The sequence below is a fragment of the Symsagittifera roscoffensis genome, chromosome 9 (genome assembly GCF_963678635.1).
Source record: "Symsagittifera roscoffensis chromosome 9, txSymRosc1.1, whole genome shotgun sequence".
Classification (NCBI taxonomy): domain Eukaryota; kingdom Metazoa; phylum Xenacoelomorpha; order Acoela; family Convolutidae; genus Symsagittifera; species Symsagittifera roscoffensis.
The window spans coordinates 27867267-27890628 of NC_087070.1; the positions used below are offsets into that span (position 1 = coordinate 27867267).

Genomic DNA, 23362 nt, shown 5'->3' on the forward strand with positions numbered 1-23362 from the left:
ACATTTTACAAAAAGGTGCAAGACTTTTCAAAGTCAAAGTATTGAGTTTTAAAGAAAAAGTTCGATGAATGTATAAATGAGGAAAGAGGGCTTTCAAAGTTTATCCCATTAAGAGATAAAAAATTGTTAGCTAGTCTAAGTGCGCGAACAAAGAAGTTAATGTCTGACTTGAATTTTTGATAATATTGGATGTTGAAAAGATTGTTTTCTCTTGATTTTTTTGTACGAGACCAGGATTTGACTTGAGGAATTTTGGACATTTCTACTTTTTTTTCACGATTTTCCATAGGAATACGAGATCTGCTCGAGCATCCTGAAAAGAAATTGGTAGTAAATTTGTATAAATTAAAGCGTGTTGTTATCATTGAAATTGTAAATCCAACGGATTACATTCCGCTGAAAAAATTCTTTTTTGCGTAAACCAGAAATATGAGGTGACGAAACAGGGGAACAGTAAAGTAAAATAGACAATATCAATAATTGTTATAAAAGTTTTTTGCGACTAACGAAAAATTGATATGGCAATGAAATTAAACACTTTTGAACATTTCGCAATTTGTTTATCAACGTGATTTGACCAGTTAAGGTATTGGATATTAACAAACCAAGATCTTTGATATCATTTATTTGCTCAAGAACTGATTCACTCAAATGAGTTGATGTTTCATGAGTTGATCCAAAACATAATATCTTCGACTTTGAAGGGTGAAAATTAAGACCATTTAATTGTTTAACAGTTGAGAGACTATCAATGTCGTTTTGAATTAAAATGGGATTTGTGGTAAATGGTAGTAACTTCATGTCATCGTAGTATGTAAAAATTATACGGTTAATCACGCAGTCTGGAAAATCATTTACAAATAATCTGAAAAATAGAGGCCCGAAACACTTCTTTGGGAACACCTGAACTTACCTTGATAGGGCATGAAAATTGTAAATTTTGTTCTAACAGATTGATAACGGTATGAGAGATAATCGGATATTAACATAATGAATTTGGTATCAAAACCGAGTAGACGGAGTTTTTGCAAGAGTAAACGATGGGTAACTGAATCGGCTGCTTTTAGAATACCAAAATAAATATATTACCAGGGAATTGATTAGTTTGTTTCTGTTTTTCATGAAGCCATGTTGTTATTCCTTTAACAATAAATCAATTTTTTGGTTTATGATATCAAATAAAACACACTAAAATAGAAGTGATAGCTTAGGCAAAATACTTATTGGTCTATAATTCGCGATGTCGCTGGTTGAAATAGATTTGTGCAAAGGTGTAACGTAAGATTATTTCCATATAGACGCAAGTACGGAAGAGCATTGATGTAAAACAAATGATCGATTGTTGTCAGAGCCTATTAATGATTTATTATCACAAGACAATATTAACTGCTCAACTTTAGAACACGAAAAAGAAATGTTTTCAAGTTTTATTGTATTTTTTTTCAATGCCAACTTAACAAAATCATTATCAGGAGCAAAACGGATTGAAAAAACGTTGAAAAGTTCAGCTGTTTCGCTAGCTGAGGTTGCTGTTTTTGTTTTTCCGAGATTCTTTTAGAAGGTAAGTGTTGGTTATCTTTGAATGAACGAAGCTATTAAAAACAATGTTTAGAATATGAAAGGTTGACTTCATCTACCAATAAGCATTTCTCAAGTTCTATCGATTCTGATGACTGGCGGTTCAAATCACGATGTTTTATTGATAAAAATAAAAACCAATGCTTCTGTAACTTGCGGTAATTTGTGTTTCTACAATTGAATAAGTGCATAGTGTGACAGGAGTAATAGTAAGAATTATCTAGACGTTTTCTAGATTTAGAGTCAGCCGAAATTGATAAAACATGCAGTAAAGAACTGTACCAATTTGAAGTTAATTCATTGGCAGGTGGTAGACATAAAGTTGAAAACCCGAACAACAAAACTAGAATAATTTTTGAAAACAATGGGGGGAAACGAAGACTTTGAAATATCTCTTTAAGAATATGAATTAGGAGATTTTTGTAGAGAAGATTGAAAGGTAAAGGAAATTGGTCTAAAATATCTATGTTTTCGATTGAAAATGATAATTTATCGGGGATGGCGAAAATGATATCAAGGGTTTTTCCATCAACATGAGTAGGTACATTTATGAATTGATATAACCGAATGTCAGATGAACATTCCAAAATAGTTGATTTGGAACTGTTTGAAGAATAAAAAAAATCCCAATTTGTAGCAAGCATAATAAAGTCTCATAGAAAATAAATATTATAAGAATTTTGTCCGTGTGTTAGAGTTAACAGTTTGAATTTATTTTCGTTGTCTTTGATACATGAGTACATGAGCAAACTGATAGACTATCGTTTCGTTAAAGAGAAGATGAAGGTGGATTATAAATTAAAGTATAGAAATTTATATACGAAGTGCTTATTAGAGCAATGCTGAAAGAATAACAATCGATTGATAGGTCTTGTATTGTAAAATTGGACGAAACATGATAAGCTATAATTAACCCACCATGTTGACCATAAGCACGGTCAGATCTAGATGGCTCTTTGATTGGTGCTCCACGAAAACTTCTGGATCATCAACTTCATCGGAAAGCCATGCTTCAGTTCAGTTCAGTTCAGTTCTTTTACTGATATTTTAGGCGTTTTGTCGCCTCTATCGATCAGCTCGTGATGTACTCCTTTTCGATTAATTAGTCTCAAATTTATTAATTCCTCTTTTCTCCCAATATTTGTCCAGGTTGATCTTGAAAGCGTTCAAGGTCTTCGAGTCAATTACTTCTCCTGGCAAAATATTCCAATCTGTAGCTGATCTAATAATTAAAAAAATTTTTTCCGCAATTCGAAGTTGGCTTTCTTCGTTTATCACTTTTTTGTCATTTGTCCTTGTGTGACGATTATTCATTTCAAACATGTCTTTTGTAGTTTTTGGGTCATAACGGTGGTAACCTATTTTGAACATTTCGATCATTGTTGCTCGCCTTCTGCGGTATTCAAGTGACGGTAGTTCTAGTTTTTTCACCTTTCATTTTATCTTAGTGTCTGCAGCCCTTGTACCATTCGTGTCGCTCGTCGTTGAACATTTTCGATTAATCTTGTGTTCTTCTTTAATCGCGGGTACCAGTCTGGGTTACAGAACTCCAAATGAGGCCTTATGAGGCCTTTATAAACATTTAAAATACAGTTATAGTCATTTTAATGAACATTTTCTTAAAAACTGCAAGGATAGAATTTGCCTTTTTAACTTTTGCAAAGATATGAGAGTCAAAAGAGAGTTTACTATCGATGATCACTCCAAGGTCTTTTTCTTCTCCTACCGTTTTAAACTGTTTATCGTAAAGTTCATTTGATCTTGTTTCACGATTTAATCTTCCACTTGAGATTATCATATGTACACATTTATTTTCATTGAAGACTATTTTTTGACCATTCTTCCAGTTTTCTTAGATCTTCTTGCAGCAACTCAACGTCTTTGTTACTGGTAATATCTCTGTATAGTTTTCCATCGTCTGCAAATAAATACAATTTTGATTTGAGTGTGTTTGGCATTGAATTTATAAATATTACAAACAAAACAGGTCCCAGTACAGATCCTTAGGGAATCCCACTCAGAACATCTTTCCATTCAGATCTACTGGCGTTTATCACAATTCTTTGTCGTCTTGTTAATAAAAACTTGTTGGTCCAGACCAGTGTTTTTCCTTTTATTCCATATTGTTTTAGGATTCCTATCAGTCTTTTGTGCGGAACCGAGTCAAACGCTTTCTCGAAATCCAAGTAGATAACATCCGTTTCTCGGCGACTATCTATTGTTTTTGTGAAATCATCCAGCACTCTCAGTAGTTGTAATTGTGATGATCTACCGGGCAGAAAACCAAACTGTTCGTTTACAAGGATTTCATTTTTTTCTAGATGTTTCATAAGATGGGCTCTAATTATTTTCTCAAAAATTTTACAAACTATTGATGTTAAGCTTACTGGACGATAGTTGTCAGCTAACGACTTTTTCCCTTTTTTGAAGATAGAGGCAATGTGAGCAGGTTTTCAGTCTTCAGGTAGCTTCGTTTCGTCCCACGATTTGTTAAAAATTTTTGTTAGAACTTGGGTCAGGAAATCTCGCAATTCAAACAGAAGTTTCGGGTGAATTTCGTCGGGCCCTGGAGATTTCGATGTATTGAACCTAGTTGCTCTTTCACCAATTTCTCTGTTATTTCTAAGTCCTTTATTGGATGTGTGATATCCACTTCTGGAATCTTCCATTCTCCTGGTGGTTCGTGTGTGAAGACTGATGAAAAGATCTTTGACAAAACTTCAACTTTTTCGATCTCATTGGTCGTTAAAGATCCATCATCCTGCACTAAAGCTGGTATTGCATTTTGTAACACGGTTTTCTGTCTCACATAACTCCAGATTTTTTTTGGTTTTATTTTCACATCATTAGCTATTTCACTTTCCTTTGCCCTTTGATCATTTCGAGTAGCTGTCTTAACAGCATTTCTTTTTTCTTTATAGTTGTCAAAATTTACTTTTGTTCTATTGCAGCAAAACTTTTCCAGTATTTATTTTTTGCTCTGATTGCCTGTCAAGTGGTATTGGTGAATAGTAGTTTGTTTCTTCACTCTGGATTGAAAGTAAAGTATTTTCCTGGGAGTCGTTTTTGAATGGGTGTTTCGCAACTTTGATTGCTCGATCTAATGATGAAGCTCCGATAACAAATACCATAGATTGAGGGATAGATCTTCACCCGCCCTTAGCTAGGGGCGGGGGGGGGACTTTGGACAAATTATTGTATTCGTAAATTTAATTAATCAAATGTTCATGCCTCTAGCTCAAATCAACTGAAAACACATGGTTTGAACAAAGGAAAAGGAGATCTATTTAATAAGTTTATCACAACATTTAGGCTCTTTAATAAGTTTATCACAACAATTAGGCTTGTAATTTTCGGTAAGAAAACAAAGAAATACAGTTTTAGTGAATAAATTTGAGTAAATATTGGCGTCTTTCTAGGCAACGAAGGGATTGGCACTTAAATAGTAAACAATTTGTTGCAAGTAGTCAATCCATTTTCACCAATTTGGTTTTATTGAATAGCTGAAGTTTTAATACGAAAATCATTTCTGTTTTGGATTCATTAGTCAATTGCCGTTGGAAAGAACCTGCTTATCATGCATATTTTTGATTTTCAGTATAATTGTCAGAAGCTGATACACAGACTATCGTAGACTCTCTCATTCCTCTCAATGCAACATTTATTTCGAAAAATGAGTTCATAGAAAAGTTTCACGAGACTGTTGGCGAAAGCGGGCCGTCGTTATCAAGGCGAAGCTCAGTTGAGTGGCAGAACAGCTATCAGATTGCTCCTGCCTCCTTGAGCAACGTTACTATCCGAAATCATACGTTTGGCATGAGCCTTGATTCAAGCGGCGACCATTTCAGCGGTCCAAATAGAAAACTTCAAGAGTACGAAGTTTACTCTAGCTGTTATTTTTTTTTCAACTACGCCTCCTCTTCTTCAAATGAAGAATGTAATATATCCCAGTTAAAGTAACCAGATTTTCTAATAACTGATCTTTGGTTTTCAGCGGGCAACGAAGAGGCAATGTCATATCAACGAACTAATATTGAGTTGGATGAGTACATGAAAGAACTAGGAATGACAAAATATTTGACTCTAGAGCAAAACAGTCTGCTGCAGGTCTGGTCAGCTTTGCGTGCGGACGAAGACAACACGTTGGAAATCATGTTTAAATTTTGACAGGAAAATATATTAAAGAAACTTTTGACTGTAGCCTCAATTACAATGTATATGTAAGTTTATATATATTATGGTTTCAGCCATGTGGCCTCGGGATTACTCTTTTTGCAAAAATTGGTTGGAGGTGTGTCTACAGATCTATGACGCAATCAGCATTTGGTTTTAATTTCATAGGACGTAATTAATACCAACTAAGAGGCAAACTCGGGCAACAAATAACCAGTATCGGAGAAACCCCCGAATCTTATACTTTATTTTTGAGAAAATCAGATTTCAATGTTTGCAAGCAAGGTGCTCAGCACCATCAACGCTCAAATTTTGTTTAAGATCCGGAATTGAAAACCACTCTTACCACCCTTAATTCGTCCTTCTGTGTGATCTAAAACCCAGTGTAGTCTACAAATTGTCTTGTTGTGGATGTAATTTCTTTTATGTTGGACTACCTGCTCGACATTTGGCCACAAGCATTGAGGAATATAAGGAAGAGGTTACGCATGTAGGCAAAACATACGTCAGTGTGAGAAGGAAGCGATCACTGCACAGTTGAGTTTGGAAATAGATCAGTCAAACAACGCACGGAACTCCTAACATCGGAAGCGCTGAACATAAGCTTTTCGCTTATTAGTTTTAGGAACTTGAGGCCAGGGATCATGAGTTAAGAGCTAACCCATAGATTAAATCCAAAAAATTTTTTTGCGTAAAATATAGAACATGTCAATCGGAAAGTATGTAAAGTCGAAAGTTACTTTAAAAAATGCTAAGTACTCGTACGTAATTCGTACTTAATAATGCTTAAAACTGATTGGTGGATATATGTTTTGTTTTAGAAGCATCTATTTGTTTTTAGATTTTTTAACATCTCTGAATCATTTCTTATAAATGTTAATAACCTGACGATGGACATAGTTCCCAAAACGTTCGAAATCAGATTTCAATTTTTTTTCAGAGTTATTAGAAAATTAACCGGCGTCCAACGATCAATTTGGGCTCACAGAATTAGCACCTTGATCAATTAGGACTAGTAGTAGTATAAGACTCAATTTCATAAAATAAGGAATAATAACATTAAACATAACACTTGGTTTGAATACATGAAACAGAAAAATAAATTTTAAGTACCTTACAATATAAGGAATGACTTAGGATCGGCAGATCGAACACTTACATTTTACAAAAAGGTGCAAGACTTTTCAAAGTCAAAGTATTGAGTTTTAAAGAAAAAGTTCGATGAATGTATAAATGAGGAAAGAGGGCTTTCAAAGTTTATCCCATTAAGAGATAAAAAATTGTTAGCTAGTCTAAGTTCGCGAACAAAGAAGTTAATGTCTGACTTGAATTTTTGATAATATTGGATGTTGAAAAGATTGTTTTCTCTTGATTTTTTTGTACGAGACCAGGATTTGACTTGAGGAATTTTGGACATTTCTACTTTTTTTTCACGATTTTCCATAGGAATACGAGATCTGCTCGAGCATCCTGAAAAGAAATTGGTAGTAAATTTGTATAAATTAAAGCGTGTTGTTATCATTGAAATTGTAAATCCAACGGATTACATTCCGCTGAAAAAATTCTTTTTTGCGTAAACCAGAAATATGAGGTGACGAAACAGGGGAACAGTAAAGTAAAATAGACAATATCAATAATTGTTATAAAAGTTTTTTGCGACTAACAAAAAATTGATATGGCAATGAAATTAAACACTTTTGAACATTTCGCAATTTGTTTATCAACGTGATTTGACCAGTTTAAGGTATTGGATATTAACAAACCAAGATCTTTGATATCATTTATTTGCTCAAGAACTGATTCACTCAAATGAGTTGATGTTTCATGAGTTGATCCAAAACATAATATCTTCGACTTTGAAGGGTGAAAATTAAGACCATTTAATTGTTTAACAGTTGAGAGACTATCAATGTCGTTTTGAATTAAAATGGGATTTGTGGTAAATGGTAGTAACTTCATGTCATCGTAGTATGTAAAAATTATACGGTTAATCACGCAGTCGGGAAAATCATTTATAAATAATCTGAAAAATAGAGGCCCAAAACACTTCTTTGGGAACACCTGAACTTACCTTGATAGGGCATGAAATTGTATATTTTGTTCTAACAGATTGATAACGGTATGAGAGATAATCGGATATTAACATAATGAATTTGGTATCAAAACCGAGTAGACGGAGTTTTTGCAAGAGTAAACGATGGGTAACTGAATCGGCTGCTTTTTGAATACCAAAATAAATATATTACCAGGGAATTGATTAGTTTGCTTCTGTTTTTCATGAAGCTATGTTGTTATTCCTTTAACAATAAATCAATTTTTTTGTTTATGATATCAAATAAAACACACTAAAATAGAAGTGATAGCTTAGGCAAAATACTTATTGGTCTATAATTCGCGATGTCGCTGGTTGAAATAGATTTGTGCAAAGGTGTAACGTAAGGTTATTTCCATATAGACGCAAGTACGGAAGAGCATTGATGTAAAACAAATGATCGATTGTTGTCAGAGCCTATTAATGATTTATTATCACAAGACAATATTAACTGCTCAACTTTAGAACACGAAAAAGAAATGTTTTAAAGTTTTATTGTATTTTTTTCAATGCCAACTTAACAAAATCATTATCAGGAGCAAAACGGATCGAAAAAAAATTAAAGTTCAGCTGTTTTGCTATCTGAGGTTGCTGTTTTGTTTTTCCGAGATTCTTTTAGAAGGTAAGTGTTGGTTATCTTTGAATGAACGAAGCTATTAAAAACAATGTTTAGAATATGAAAGTTTGACTTCATCTACCAATAAGCATTTCTCAAGTTCTATCGATTCTGATGACTGGCGGTTCAAATCACGATGTTTTATTGATAAAAATAAAAACCAATGCTTCTGTAACTTGCGGTAATTTGTGTTTCTACAATTGAATAAGTGCATAGTGTGACAGGAGTAATAGTAAGAATTATCTAGACGTTTTCTAAATTTAGAGTCAGCCGAAATTGATAAAACATGCAGTAAAGAACTGTACCAATTTGAAGTAAATTCATTGGCAGGTGGTAGACATAGAGTTGAAAACCCGAACAACAATACTAGAATAATTTTTGAAAACAATGGGGGGAAACGAAGACTTTGAAATATCTCTTTAAGAATATGAATTAGGAGATTTTTGTAGAGAAGATTGAAAGGTAAAGGAAATTGGTCTAAAATATCTATGTTTTCGATTGAAAATGATAATTTATCGGGGATGGCGAAAATGATATCAAGGGTTTTTCCATCAACCTGAGTAGGTACATTTATGAATTGATATAACCGAATGTCAGATGAACATTCCAAAATAGTTGATTTGGAACTGTTTGAAGAATAAAAAAAATCCCAATTTGTAGCAAGCATAATAAAATCTCATAGAAAATAAATATTATAAGAATTTTGTCCGTGTGATAGAGTTAACAGTTTGAATTTATTTTTGTTGTCTTTGATACATGAGTACATGAGCAAACTGATAGACTATCGTTTCGTTAAAGAGAAGATGAAGGTGGATTAGAAATTAAAGCATAGAAATTTATATACGAAGTGCTTATTAGAGCAATGCTGAAAGAATAACAATAGATTGATAGGTCTTGTATTGTAAAATTGGACGAAACACGATAAGCTTTAATTAACCCACCATGTTGACCATAAGCACGGTCAGATCTAGATGGCTCTTTGATTGGTGCTCCACGAAAACTTCTGGATCATCAACTTCATCGGAAAGCCATGCTTCAGTTCAGTTCAGTTCAGTTCTTTTTCTGATCTTTTAGGCGTTTTGTCGCCTCTATCGATCAGCTCGTGATGTACTCCTTTTCGATTAATTAGTCTCAAATTTATTAATTCCTCTTTTCTCCCAATATTTGTCCAGGTTGATCTTGAAAGCGTTTAAGGTCTTCGAGTCAATTACTTCTCCTGGCAACATATTCCAATCTGTAGCTGATCTAATGGTAAAACATTTTTTCCGCAATTCGAAGTTGGCTTTCTTCGTTTATCACTTTTTTGTCATTTGTCCTTGTGTGACGATTATTCATTTCAAACATGTCTTTTGTAGTTTTTGGGTCATAACGGTGGTAACCTATTTTGAACATTTCGATCATTGTTGCTCGCCTTCTGCGGTATTCAAGTTACGGTAGTTCTAGTTTTTTGACCTTTCATTTTATCTTAGTGTCTGCAGCCCTTGTACCATTCGTGTCGCTCGTCGTTGAACATTTTCGATTAATCTTGTGTTCTTCTTTAATCGCGGGTACCAGTCTAGATTACAGAACTCCAAATGAGGCCCTATGAGGCCTCTATAAACATTTAAAATACAGGTATAGTCATTTTAATGAACGTTTTCTTAAAAACTGCAAGGATAGAATTTGCCTTTTTAACTTTTGCAAAGATATGAGTCAAAAGAGAGTTTACTATCGATGATCACTCCAAGGTCTTTTTCTTCTCCTACCGTTTCAAACTGTTTATCGTAAAGTTCATATAATCTTGTTTCACGATTTAATCTTCCACTTGAGATTATCATATTTACACATTTATTTTCATTGAAGACTATTTTTTGACCATTCTTCCAGTTTTCTTAGATCTTCTTGCAGCAACTCAACGTCTTTGTTACTGGTAATATCTCTGTATAGTTTTGCATCGTCTGCAAATAAATACAATTTTGATTTGAGTGTGTTTGGCATTGAATTTATATATATTACAAACAAAACAGGTCCCAATACAGATCCTTGGGGAATCCCACTCAGAACATCTTTCCATTCAGATCTACTGTCGTTTATCACAACTCTTTGTCGTCTTGTTAATAAAAACTCGTTGATCCAGACCAGTGTTTTTCCTTTTATTCCATATTGTTTTAGGATTCCTATCAGTCTTTTGTGCGGAACCGAGTCGAACGCTTTCTCGAAATCCAAGTAGATAACATCCGTTTCTCGGCGACTATCTATTGTTTTTGTGAAATCATCCAGCACTCTCAGTAGTTGTAATTGTGATGATCTACCGGCAGAAAACCAAACTGTTCGTTTACAAGGATTTCATTTTCTTCTAGATGTTCCATAAGATGGGCTCTAATAAAAATTTTTGTTAGAACTTGAGTCAGGAAATCTCGCAATTCAAACAGAAGTTTCGGGTGAATTTCGTCGGGCCCTGGAGATTTCGATGTATTGAACCTAGTTGCTCTTTCACCAATTTCTCTGTTATTTCTAAGTCCTTTATTGGATGGGTGATATCCACTTCTGGAATCTTCCATTCTCCCGGTGGTTCGTGTGTGAAGACTGATGAAAAGATCTTTGACAAAACTTCAACTTTTTTGATCTCATTGGTCGTTAAAGATCCATCATCCTGCACTAAAGCTGGTATTGCATTTTGTAACACGGTTTTCTGTCTCACAGAGCTCCAGATTTTTTTTGGTTTTATTTTCACATCATTAGCTATTTCACTTTCCTTTGCCCTTTGATCATTTCGAGTAGCTGTCTTAACAGCATTTCTTTTTTCTTTATAGTTGTCAAAATTTACTTTTGTTCTATTTCCGCAAAACTTTTCCAGTATTTATTTTTTGCTCTGATTGCCTGTCGAGTGGTATTGCTGAATAGTAGTTTGTTTCTTCACTCTGGATTGACAGTAAAGTATTTTCCTGGGAGTCGTTTTTGAATGGGTGTTTCGCAACTTCGATTGCTCGATCTAATGATGAAGCTCCGATAACAAATACCATAGATTGAGGGATAGATCTTCACCCGCCCTTAGCTAGAGGCGGGGGGGGACTTTGGACAAATTATTGTATTCGTAAATTTAATTAAAGATATTTTTGCCAAAAAGTAAATTTCAAACGTTTTCGCAACTATGTGCATCGTCAGGATTTTTACAATAAACTACTCTAAATGACGATAAAACATCAATTTACAAATGTTATTTACAATAAATCACATACAATTTGGTTCTAAACCATCATGATAAAAAATTAGCCAATCCCAGTTGACCTCTAAATTACTATTAAGATTAAAATACTTTTAACCTCTAAAATTAATTAAACATTTTAAAATTAATTTGTCTGGAAGTTTCTGAGTCATAATTTCGATTTAGACATGTACGTTTTGAATAAAAAACCAAAAATATTTTGGGACTAAATTTTCAGTGTTAACTCCCTGCTCCTAAACTCATCGCGCGTGTTCAAGCCCGGTTTCTCTTTCCTGATATGTATTGCCTCTAGTGTTAGCAATTTTGTTTGGTTGTTTGACCTATCTATAATTTCCCAACTAAGATCTGCGCTATTTCCCTCAAGTTGGCATTGCTGAAGGTGGAGGCCTACCGGTGAGTCTGCTTTCTTATATTCCTCAATTCTAGTGGTCAAATGTCGAACAGTTTGTCCGACATAGGTGGAAGTGCATCCACTACATGACAGTTTATAAACCACTCTTGACTTGAGGTCATTAGAAAATGCTGACTTCAGTGATGGTAAACATGATTGTAGTTTTCTTGTGGTGAAAACCACTTGAACGTTCGTTAATTTTCGTAACCTGTTAGCAAAATATTGGCTCTGGTTACCTCTATATTGCATCATCAGCATTGGGGGCTTCTCATCCTTTGGTGATTGAACTGACAAACCCCTGTCACTATCCAGGGGCTTGCTTTTACCCTCGATGATCTTGCACAAGGCGTCTGAAGCCACCTTTGCGGACCAATTTTCAGGGTACTGATTTGTCAGCCATTGCGCCCTACTAGTTTCCATAGCCTTATCAAATTGCTTCCAGCTAGATGTACTCCTAAAAACCCTGTGTAGAGTGCCTTGGATAAAACTACGCTTATACTGAGTTGGGGCGCAGCTTCTATAGTTCAGTATAGTCCCTGTATCTGTTGGTTTTTGATACCAGCTGCAAGTTACACGCCTATCCTGCGATACATTTATGTTCAAATCCAGGAACGGCAAATTCCCCTCCGAATTAGTTTTCTCTAGAGTGAACTGCAAATTTGGATGAAGAGAATTGGCGGCATCGAGAAGACAACTCGGCTCCCCTCTGACTGTTCTAACAATGTCATCCACATACCTGAGGAACAATTTCACCTGGGGAGTATCCTTCTCCTTGTTCTTAGCTCGGCAGCAGCTTTCACAGTACCAGACTATCTCGGTTATTGATGCGTATACGTCATCGGATATTTTTCCGCATTTTAGATGATACCAGTTTCGGCAACTCTCGCATTCAACCCCCTTTGATCTATATGTGACTTTCCTGCTGCAACATGGGCACAAGCCGTTTTTGTCATTAATTTGCTGTACCCCCGTTCCCACCGGTATTTGTTGTCGTAGAGCAAATTCGTATTCTTTGATCTAATTTAATTAATCAAATGTTCATGCCTCTAGCTCAAATCATCTGAAAACACATGGTTTGAACAAAGGAAAAGGAGATCTATTTAATAAGTTTATCACAACATTTAGGCTCTTTAGTAAGTTTATCACAACAATTAGGCTTGTACGTTTCGGTAAGAAAACAAAGAAATACAATTTTAGTGAATAAATTTGAGTAAATATTGGCGTCTTTCTAGGCAACGAAGGGATTGACACTTAAATAGTAAACAATTTGTTTCAAGTAGTCAATCCATTTTCACCAATTCGGTTTTATTGAATAGCTGAAGTTTTAATACGAAAATCATTTCTGTTTTGGATTCAATAGTCAATTGACCTTGGAAAGGACCTGCTTATCATTCATATTTTTGATTTTCAGTATAATTTGTCAGAAGCTGATACACAGACTATCGTAGACTCTCTCATTCCTCTCAATGCAACATTTATTTCGAAAAATGAGTTCATGGAAAAGTTTCACGAGACTGTTGGCGAAAGCGGGCCGTCGTTATCAAGGCGAAGCTCAGTTGAGTGGCAGAACAGCTATCAGATTGCTCCTGCCTCCTTGAGCAACGTAACTATCCGAAATCATTCGTTTGGCATGAGCCTTGATTCAAGCGGCGACCATTTCAGCGGTCCAAATAGAAGTCTTCAAGAGTACGAAGTTTACTCTAGCTGTTAGTTTTTTTTTCAACTACGCCTCCTCTTCTTCAAATGAAGAATGTAATATATCCCAGTTAAAGTAACCAGATTTTCTAATAACTGATCTTTGGTTTTCAGCGGGCAACGAAGAGGCAATGTCATATCAACAAACTAATATTGAGTTGGATGAGTACATGAAAGAACTAGGAATGACAAAAGATCTGACTCTAGAGCAAAACAGTCTGCTGCAGGTCTGGTCAGCTTTGCGTGCGCACGAAGACAACACGTTGGAAATCATGTTTAAATCGTTTGTGGGGAAAATAATCCTGGAAATGGACAATCAGCAGAGCCTTATTCAAGCACAAAGTCAACGATTGAAGGAATTCAACCTTTCAGAGGAAGACCGGCTTATGGACTTACAGAAATCAGCAGAGAGTGATTTAAGTAAAGTCATTGCGCAGTATGAAAAACAAATTCAGAATAGTATCAAAAGTTATGAAGAGAAAATTGATATTATTTGTTCTGAAAGAGAACAACTGATGGACGAGCTGCAGGCTAAAACAAGCGTTGAGTCCCGTAGATCAAACGAGGTGAAGTTGCTGAATTCGAAAGTAAGTGAATACGAAATGGAAGTGGAGCAGCTGAAAAATGAACTGAAGGTATGCTTATTCTGGACATTAATGAAGCTAATTATTGAGTTAAATTGTTGAAAACTATTTTAGTCCCAGTCAGACCCTTATGGTGTTTTAGCGAGTACGTAACGAGTGTATCAGTGGCGGTAACGGGCCCGCTCGAGTGCATGCCATAGATCAGTTCACAACACCACGCAGAACCCAGTCATTCCGATCGCCAGGTTGGCTGTGATTTGTTAATCTCCTTCGAAAACTTGGAACTGAAATTTTAGACCTTGCGTAAAATTAGCACAAGCAACGCTGCTGTTATAATGTTATCTCAATTTTTCCCTCCAAAGTTGCCTTTTTTGTGTTAGTTTGTTCTGGCAATACAGTGCTGATTTAAATTATCCGGACAAAACAAACAAAATTTGAAACCTCATACGCGGTTTTTTCTTAAATTAAGTTAAAATTATACAAAATAGAAGAAAACTTAATTTGCTTAAAATTTCACCAGAATTAATTTGATGCAATTTGTTTTGCAAAAATCGCAACCAAAATTTTACCCCAAAAATGGGTCATTTTGCCATTTTTCTGTTTATCAAGAATTAAGCTTGAACCCCAAGCTTATCAATAAGAACTTTTTATCGCAAGAAGCCCCCTAAACAACTGAACAAATTTTTGGTAAAAATGACCTTATTTTGGCTAAAAAGCAATTAAAATTCTAATAGACTTTTCAAGAATTCTAGAAATTTGTTGGGTTTGTAGGGGGCTTCTTGCGATAAAAATTTTTAGTCGATTAACTTAAGGAATTAAGCGTAATTCTTGATAAACTGAAAAATCGCAAAATGATCCATTTTTAGGTTAAAATTTTGGTTAAAGACAAATTGCATCGTATTAATTATGATGAGGTGAAATTCTAGGCAACTTTTATTCTCTTTTTCTCTAATGTTAACCCAATTTGAGAAAAACAATTATTTTCGTTTTGTTCGGTTAATTTAAAGCAACACTGTAACACCTGCTGTATGCAACTCTATATTAGGCGATTCGATAGCATGCGTTTTATCCGCTCGGTGAAGTCGCATTCGGTGCTGTCTGGTGTTTTCTAGTAAACCATGTTTGAAATCATTAGTTATAAGGCCTGAGTGATCAAAAGGACATAAGCAGTGATCATAAATGTTTAGGCTCCGCAGCAAATAGTAGGTTTGACTCCCACGGTAGCTTGGTGTTGTTTGGCCTTTTTCTTTTCCGGCGTATTCTCACCACTTTAAAGCTACATATTGCCGTTTTTCTTGCTTGTCTCTGCAAGTTGCAGTTTTGCCTCTGTGTAAATTTGCAAAGATTTATTTCAGCAAATACAAATATCAAATTGATGTTCTAATTTTTAGGCTCAGCACATTTTTCGGATGGTTCATATACGTTCAGCACCCCTAAGATCAACAGAAGTCACTCGACATTCGATACGGCAGCTGACGACGATTCACTCACCTTAACTAACAACGAGGAAACATTCTACACTGCACAGCAGGGCTACAGTAGGGACACTAGTTTCAGCCAATCAGCGCTGAGAACGGAAGAGCAGTTCAGTGATTCGCTGCTGCATACTCTGGAGGAGCCGAAGATTCTGTCTGATAGAGCGAAACCATCTCGTGCCACTGGAAATCAACAGGAGAGGCAGCTATCATCGAAAAGAGAAGAATTAGGCTCAAAACGGGTTCTCAGAAATGAGAACACATCTGCAGATTTGGACGATCAGATTTCAGTGACGTCAGAAGATGAAGACACTGACGAATCACGCGTGTCCACTCTGCAACCACACCCTCAAAGTACCATGGAAGACGACGGAAGTGAGGCGGAGAGGGAGAAGGCAGACTATGTGGAACTAGATTGGCACCAGTTCCCCAACTTGGTGGAGTACACGTTCAAAGTGATCTTATGTGGGGATCCGTCTGTGGGAAAGACATCCTTCTTAAACCAGTTATGTCTCAGAGAGTTCAGAGAGTCTACTATTGCTACTATCGGTAAGCACAGCCAAAGGCTGTCTTTGGTGTAGGTTAATTCACAATTCTATTCCCTTTCTGTTGCATTGATCAATAAAAAAGAACGAAAAAATCTAGCATAACTTATTTGGAGACTCGATAAATGTTTCAAAATGTGCTTTATTAAAGCAAATGAAGTAAGTCGTTGTTCTTTTTGTAGGGATGTCTTTCTTCCGCCACAAGTTTCGAGTTAGCAGACGGGGCAAGGCGGTGGGAGTGGAGTTGCAATGTTGGGACACGGCTGGCCAGGAGAAGTTCCGATCTCTGCCGCAGTCTTACTTCCGCAATGCAGACGCCGCCATTCTCATGTTCGACGTCACTAAGAGGTGGGTAAGCATTTGAAAGATCTGCGAAAGCTGCACTTCTCCAAGAGATTGTCAATGCTTGTCTGAAATTTTGCTCTGCGAGTAGCTGCACAGAATTTTCACATATCATGAAAAGTTCTGAGTTTTCTTTTGAGTTTTGAATGCCGACTTAAAGGTCGTCTTTGAAAGTGATCTTTCACTCCGACTTTTTTAATGTGTAACAGAACGATTAGAATATCACTGATCTAAAACACGGGTTTTCAGTATGTTTCCATGCCATATTTGATAAACTAGTGCAGTATTTGAAACACTAGTGAAATATTTGAAAAACTAGTGCAATTTTTGAAACACTAGTGCAATATTTATATATTTCACTAGTGTATTCACTTGCGATCAGTTTAGTGTGATATTACGAACCTTCTTTTTTTCTAACCTAACTCACAGATAGAAGTGTTCCATTATTTGAAAATTTCAATGTAGCATTGGAAATTGCATAGCATCTGTTCTCGTCTTTATTTTTTGCTAGTGTTTGTCATCTATTAAGGTTCCATGGCTGAGTGGCTATTGTGTGAGTATCTTAATCTCTATGTCCCAGTCTCGAATCTCTGAGGTACACGATTTTTAAAACTAATTCGAGGCTTATTTCTAATTTTTTTTATTGCACTCTATAGAGCTGCTTTTTGTCGTGTTCTCGCAAGTTGTTGCGAAGCGGAGCTTCACCTCTGTGTTTAAATATTGCACTAGCTTTTTAAACTTGCGAAGCAATAAGTATTATTACGAACTTTATTTTTTTTTTCAAACCTAGGTCGCAAATAAAAGTGCTACGTTTGGTGGCACTTTTGAATCGGTAGGCTGCGGTTGCAGTATAATAGTATATGCGCTTTGACATTTGATTAGTAAAAAGTTAACGCAGCGGATGCGTTTTAATTCATCAAATGACCCGAAAATTTTTTTTTTGTTTCAAACAGCTGTACAATGATAAAAAGATCGGTTTCAGAAAAGTTCCAACTCAATGAGTCTCGCAATTTTTTTGAAATGCATAATTTACACACAATTTGGTTTTTAGGCTTTCCAATTTTTTTACATGCAATTTTATGTCTTTTTATATTTAGTGCTACTTTTGCTGCATCGAATTGGCAATATGTAGCTGCGGTATTGGTGGCTGGTTTTTGAGGCTTTTAAGCTTCCGTGGCTGAGTGGTTAGTGCGTGAGATTCAAATTTGCTAGGTCGCAGATTGGAATCCGACACGTAGCCGAGTTTTTTGCTAATTGGACAGAGGCTTATTTCTACTTTTTCTATTTCACTTGATAGAGCTGCGTTTTGTTGGTGTTCTCGCAAGTAATTGCGAAGCGCAACTTCGCCTCTGTGTCAAATATGAAATTGAAGCACTGGGTCAATATCTTTCCTAGAACAATCAACCGAAACAAATTAGAAATGTTAAAATAGCGTTAGACTAATTTTTTTTCCATTGTGTTTTGTTCGATTTTTGTTCACATCCCGACACTCTTTATTCACTCAATTTCCCGATGCAATATATAGCTGTTGCTTCAAATCAGAGATGTGGACAAACTCGAGATGCAATGTAAGCTGTTGCTTATCTGGATACAAGACATGTGAAAAATTGAACAAAGGCTATGAGGATTTTTTATCCGTTTTTTTTTCTGGAAATCGGACGCCCCCCTCCTCAGGGATTCGACCCCCTGCCGACCCAAAGGGTCCCACTTTGTATTATTTTGAGATATCCATATTTGGTGACGTACCCTAAACATTTTCTGAAGGTGCCTTCGGCGCCAATATATTCTAATATGTTCTAATTAGGGGGGAGCGCGCGCCGAAAAAAAGCGATTTTTTTGGTCAACATTTTTCAAAAACTGCTTAAAACCGCCTTTTTTGGCCATTTTTTTGGCGGCGCAGAAAATTTGGCTGAAACGGACAAAACAGTGCTTTAGGAGAGCTCGAAAAATCAAATTTGGTCGACCTAAAAAAAGGTCGACAATTTTTTTTTGAAAACGCCCCCCCCCCCCCTCGAGAAAATTCTAAATCCGCTCCTGCTGGAAATATTTTAAATTTTGATCACGCTCAAATGTGATTTTTTGCGTTTGGAAGTTTGATTTGTTTAAAGCTCAGGTTTTTTTCCCTCATTCATCTGTGGATTTAGATCCACGTTCTCCAACCTGCACGAGTGGATAGATCGGATAGAGGATGTGGCCGACTTCCCCCGTCTGATTATCATAGGGAACAAGACGGATGCCGGTAGGGAGAGGAGAGAGATAGAGAGACACGAGGCAGTGGCCATTTCAAAGTCCATCGACGCACACTACTTCGAAGGTAGCACATGTATAGTTGAAGGAGAGGGCCGGCTGCCACATATAATTTTTTATTAATAAATAATTTATAGAAATAATATCCATTGATCGTGAAGACACTTATGTAGGTCATCGGTATTTTTCAGGAAAATTGGTTAGCGCTCAAAGTTGATCTTCCACGGTCTGACTTGTGATTTCTTTTTTTATGGGCCAATTTACATTATTTTGTTAAAAGGAAAGCGAGTTACGCATTCCATTTATAAAAGTGCAAGAACCGCGATGAAAGTGCGCTCGAAAATTGATTTGAAATTTTAGATGTGGATTAAAATCAGTTGTTTTTCCTTTTTCATTTTCCTTTAGTTCAATGGGACTTTTCCAATGCGCTGCTGGCTATGTTCTCTGATTGGTCTTGTGTTTTATTAGAAAAGTTTGATCAGGAAATAAAGTTAGCTTTATAGTGATATTTATCTTCTTTGCAAAAAAATCAATCATTTGTTCGGCTTTACTTGAGTTAATTGCCAGTTTTTCAACCGTCTGTTATAATTGTTTCGCCGTGAAGGCTTCATGGCTCAAAAAAATTTTGGCATATTTTTAGTTGCCTCGCATTGTGTAAAATGGGGCCTAGGAGTTTGCTATCATAGAACTGATCAAAAATTATTGTAAAGAAGGATAGTAGGTTACTGTGATAATAGCACAATGTTCCGACCATAGTCTTAAAAAATATATATTAAGTGTCTTTTTTTCTATCTGGTGTGAAATAGAAATAAGGTATATTCGATAGTCATAGGACAATTGGAAAACAGTTTTTGTAGAAAAGTGAATAAACATCGTAATAAAGTTTTGAGACATTTTTTGCAGTTTTTGGCGTTTTTGATTACCAAAATGGCGCTAAAAAATTTCAAAAAACAGCTTTACTCGAGTAAAATTAAGTTTTCATGGCTCAAATTTCAAAATTTGCTTGTCTAATTTCCTTAACTCCGGCGGAAATGTATGTTAGTTAGGCGTGCGGCGTAAAAGCTTTAGTGCGAATTTAAGACTGACTTTGTTTTTCGAAGTGTTTTCCTTAAAATGAACCTACTCGAGACAAACGTATAAAAATTCTAATTGATTTTTTTTCGGCTTTAAATTTTTCGCCTTACTGGCTTTCGTGACATTCGTAGTTATTTCGTTGTGTTAATAATAGTCATTAAGCCTCTATTTCCCCTTATTTTCTTTCGGCTACGTACGTGATTTTTTTTTGTACCAAGGTGATGCTAAGGCCCGTTTCGCGTCTGTGTTTGAAAATCTTCCACTCTAAAATCTCCCACGCTCGGGAAATTCCTAGATTCACTCCTTGTTAAGTATCTGAGTTTTCAAGTCAACTATCGATTTGGCTGTCTTGTTGTTTTTTGAAAAGCAGATGAGTTATTTTTTTTTGTTTTTTTTTAAATTGAGTTAATCTTGAAGGCAGTGCGAAAACTGGAGATGGAGTGTGGCGATCGTTCCAGCAAATAGCGGAGATCCTGGTGACAGACTTCATCTACAAGAACCAGGGAGAGGTGCTCTCTGTCACCACAGACACTGAAGGCCGCCTCATGTCCAGTCGCTCTCTGGTCCAACTGGACTCCAATGGCCAGAGACTCAACAGCTCAACCAGTAAATTCCCAATTAACCGAAAGTGTTTCTCATGTAATTGAAATATGAATAGTCTAATAGGTGCTCATTGAGACACGTTCCATAATAAGCACTTTTGACTTGAAAGTTCTACGAAGATGCTTAGATGCTTTAAAGATTTATATAATATAGCTTTGTTGTTGCACGCAGCTAAAGGTTTAAAGTGTTAGAAATTTTTATCAAAATGATAATAGATTGATAATAGATTTTTTCACGCTAACTTTTTTAAAATTGAATAGTTAACTATTTATGTCAAGCAGTAAATCTTACAAATATGATGGCTTAGAGCTTTTCAAGTGTTAAGGAAAGCAGTGAAGATACTTATTTAGGTCGTGTTAATTTGTAGTTTTCTTTTGAATTTAAAAAAATAGATGGCCTCCAGGCTCTTCGAGTTTCAAGAATTATTTACGATTGACACATTTTTGAGTTATGTTATAAAAGTGACCAAATTGAGAAAACTAGACCAAGTGTAGATTTTTTACTCCGCTGGGAAATCTAAAATTAAAATCATTCTTCGAAACTAGAATTTGTTCACGTATGTTTGCACCATTGAGGCTTTCGTAATTGGAAAGCTTGAACAGTTGGAAGTGTTAATGAACGCTAGAAAACCGAAAAACTTGACTTGTGTTTTGAAATTTTTCAGCTTTCGAATTTCAAAACAAACAAATAGATGGACTTGAAGCTCTTAGAATGCTTTAAGATAATCAATTATCTATTATATATTTAAATGCGGGCTTCACTATCTCGCCACATTTAAGCTTTTTCAACGTAATATTTTTGCATGTTTAAGATATATCGTATATTGCAATGGTTAAGATTTTTTCGATTTTCCAGTTTGAATTCAGTGGTTATTCCATAGAGTTTAAAATTAGCAGCCCAGTAATGGGATGCTGTCAGGATTCATCAAAACGTTGCAAATTTGGCCTCCATTTAAGAATGCTCAAATCCTTATGTAAGAGTGTAAGAGATACGACGATTTACGTGATTTTTTTCAGAAAACTCAAATTCCAACATAATTTAGCAAACTTCCCCTAACCCTGTTGTTGGGTGCTGTCAGAGTACTTTCAAGGATTGCGAATTTTGCCTCCAAATGTGACGGCTCAAATCCTTGTAGTTTTCGAGATATGACGTTTTTTGTGATTTTTTCTAAAAATTTTCAAAAAATATATTTTTTTTCAAAATTTGAAATTTTTTACCCTGTAGCAGGGTGCTGTCAGGGTACTTTCAGGAATTGCTAATCTTGCCTCCAAATATGAATGCTCAAATCCTTGTAATTTTCGAGATATAACGTTTTCTGCGATTTTTTTCAAAATTTTTTTTTACAAAACTTAAACGAAATTTTTTCTTCAAAATTTGAAATTCCGAACCCTGTATTTGGGGGATATCAGAGTACTCTCAATGCTTGCGAGAATTGCCTCTAATTATGACTGCTCAAATCTTTGTAGTTTTCGAGATATTATGTTTTTTGTGATTTTTTCAAAAAAATTTTCAAAAAAGTTAAATTAATTTTTTTTTCCAAGTTCAAAATTCCTTAGCCTGTAGTTGGATGCTGTCAGGGTAATCTCAGGGATTGCCAATCTTGCCTTTGAATATGACTGCTCAAATCCTTGTAGTTTTAGTGATATGACGTTTTTGTAATTTTTTCAAATTTTTTTTAGATAACTTGAACGAAATTTTTTTTCTTCGAAGTTTGAATTCCCCACCCTGTACTTGGGGGCTATCAGAACCCTCTCAGGGGTTACGAACCATTATTCCAATTATGACTACTCAAATCTTTGTAGTTTTCCAGATCCGGCGTTTTAAGTGATTTTTTCTAAGTTTTTCAGAAAATTTAAAATGAATTTTTCTTTTAATTATTTGGAATTCTTAACCCTGTAGTTGGGTGCTTTTTCGGTACTCATAGAGGTTGCAAATATTGTCTCTGAATATCACTGCTCAAATTGTTGTAGTTTTCGAGAAATGAGGTTTTGCTATGATTTTTCAAAAATTTTCAGTAAATTTAGATTTAGAAAAATTCACTAAGTTTAAATATCCCTAGCCTCTAATTGGGTGCTGCCAGGGTACTCCCAGGAGTTGTAAATCTTGCCCCAAAATATGACTACTCAAATATTTGTACTTTTTGAGATATGACGTTTTCGAGATTTGACGGAAAATTGGAATTCAAAAAAGTTCATAAAATTTGAAATTACCAACCCTGTAATTGGCTGGTGTCAGAGTACACTAAAAGCCTGCAGATCTGGTTTCCAATTTATGCTGTTTTTCTTGAGTTGTCAAAAAGTCGAAGCACCGGAGGTGCATAACACGCTAGTATTTTTAATGCTCTTGCGATAGCAAGGGTATTGCAATCGACTTTTTTCCCGTAAATCACTTCAGGCACAGGACTCATCTCTTCTCGACTCCATGCAGGCTCCATGCAGTTACGACAGGGCATTTAGTTGTTCTACGTTAAGAGCTAGAAATGAATTTTTTTGTAGGATTCCAAATTTGATACATTTTTTGCGCTGAGATTGGTTGACTTCAATTCTGTCGGCTTCTTTTCCTTATGTTTTTTTGAATAATTTTCTTTGGTATTATATGGTAGTGATCGAGTTCTTTATGAAATTGGGAAAAACTTAAAATCAACCTCCTAGTCTCTTTAAAGAAATCGTTAAAAAATCAGTTTTTTTGTTAGTTTTTTATCACGTCAAGTAACAAAATTGGTTCAAACATTTGTTTTTGGTT

General features: G+C 35.5%; 1 protein-coding gene across 1 annotated transcript in view; it reads left to right on the plus strand.

Annotated features, from left to right (window-relative positions):
- The window catches only part of LOC134854387 (ras and EF-hand domain-containing protein homolog), a 28668-nt gene extending 7867 nt beyond the window's left edge, over positions 1 to 20801 (plus strand). The window contains exons 3-9 of the mRNA XM_063870614.1: positions 13467 to 13761; positions 13865 to 14385; positions 14477 to 14579; positions 15726 to 16358; positions 16537 to 16702; positions 18841 to 19010; positions 20435 to 20801. Coding sequence (XP_063726684.1) covers positions 13467 to 13761; positions 13865 to 14385; positions 14477 to 14579; positions 15726 to 16358; positions 16537 to 16702; positions 18841 to 19010; positions 20435 to 20664 — 2118 coding nt within the window. The 3' untranslated portion in view covers positions 20665 to 20801. The remainder of the gene's footprint in view (positions 1 to 13466; positions 13762 to 13864; positions 14386 to 14476; positions 14580 to 15725; positions 16359 to 16536; positions 16703 to 18840; positions 19011 to 20434) is intronic.
- The last annotated feature ends 2561 nt before the right edge of the window (positions 20802 to 23362 follow it).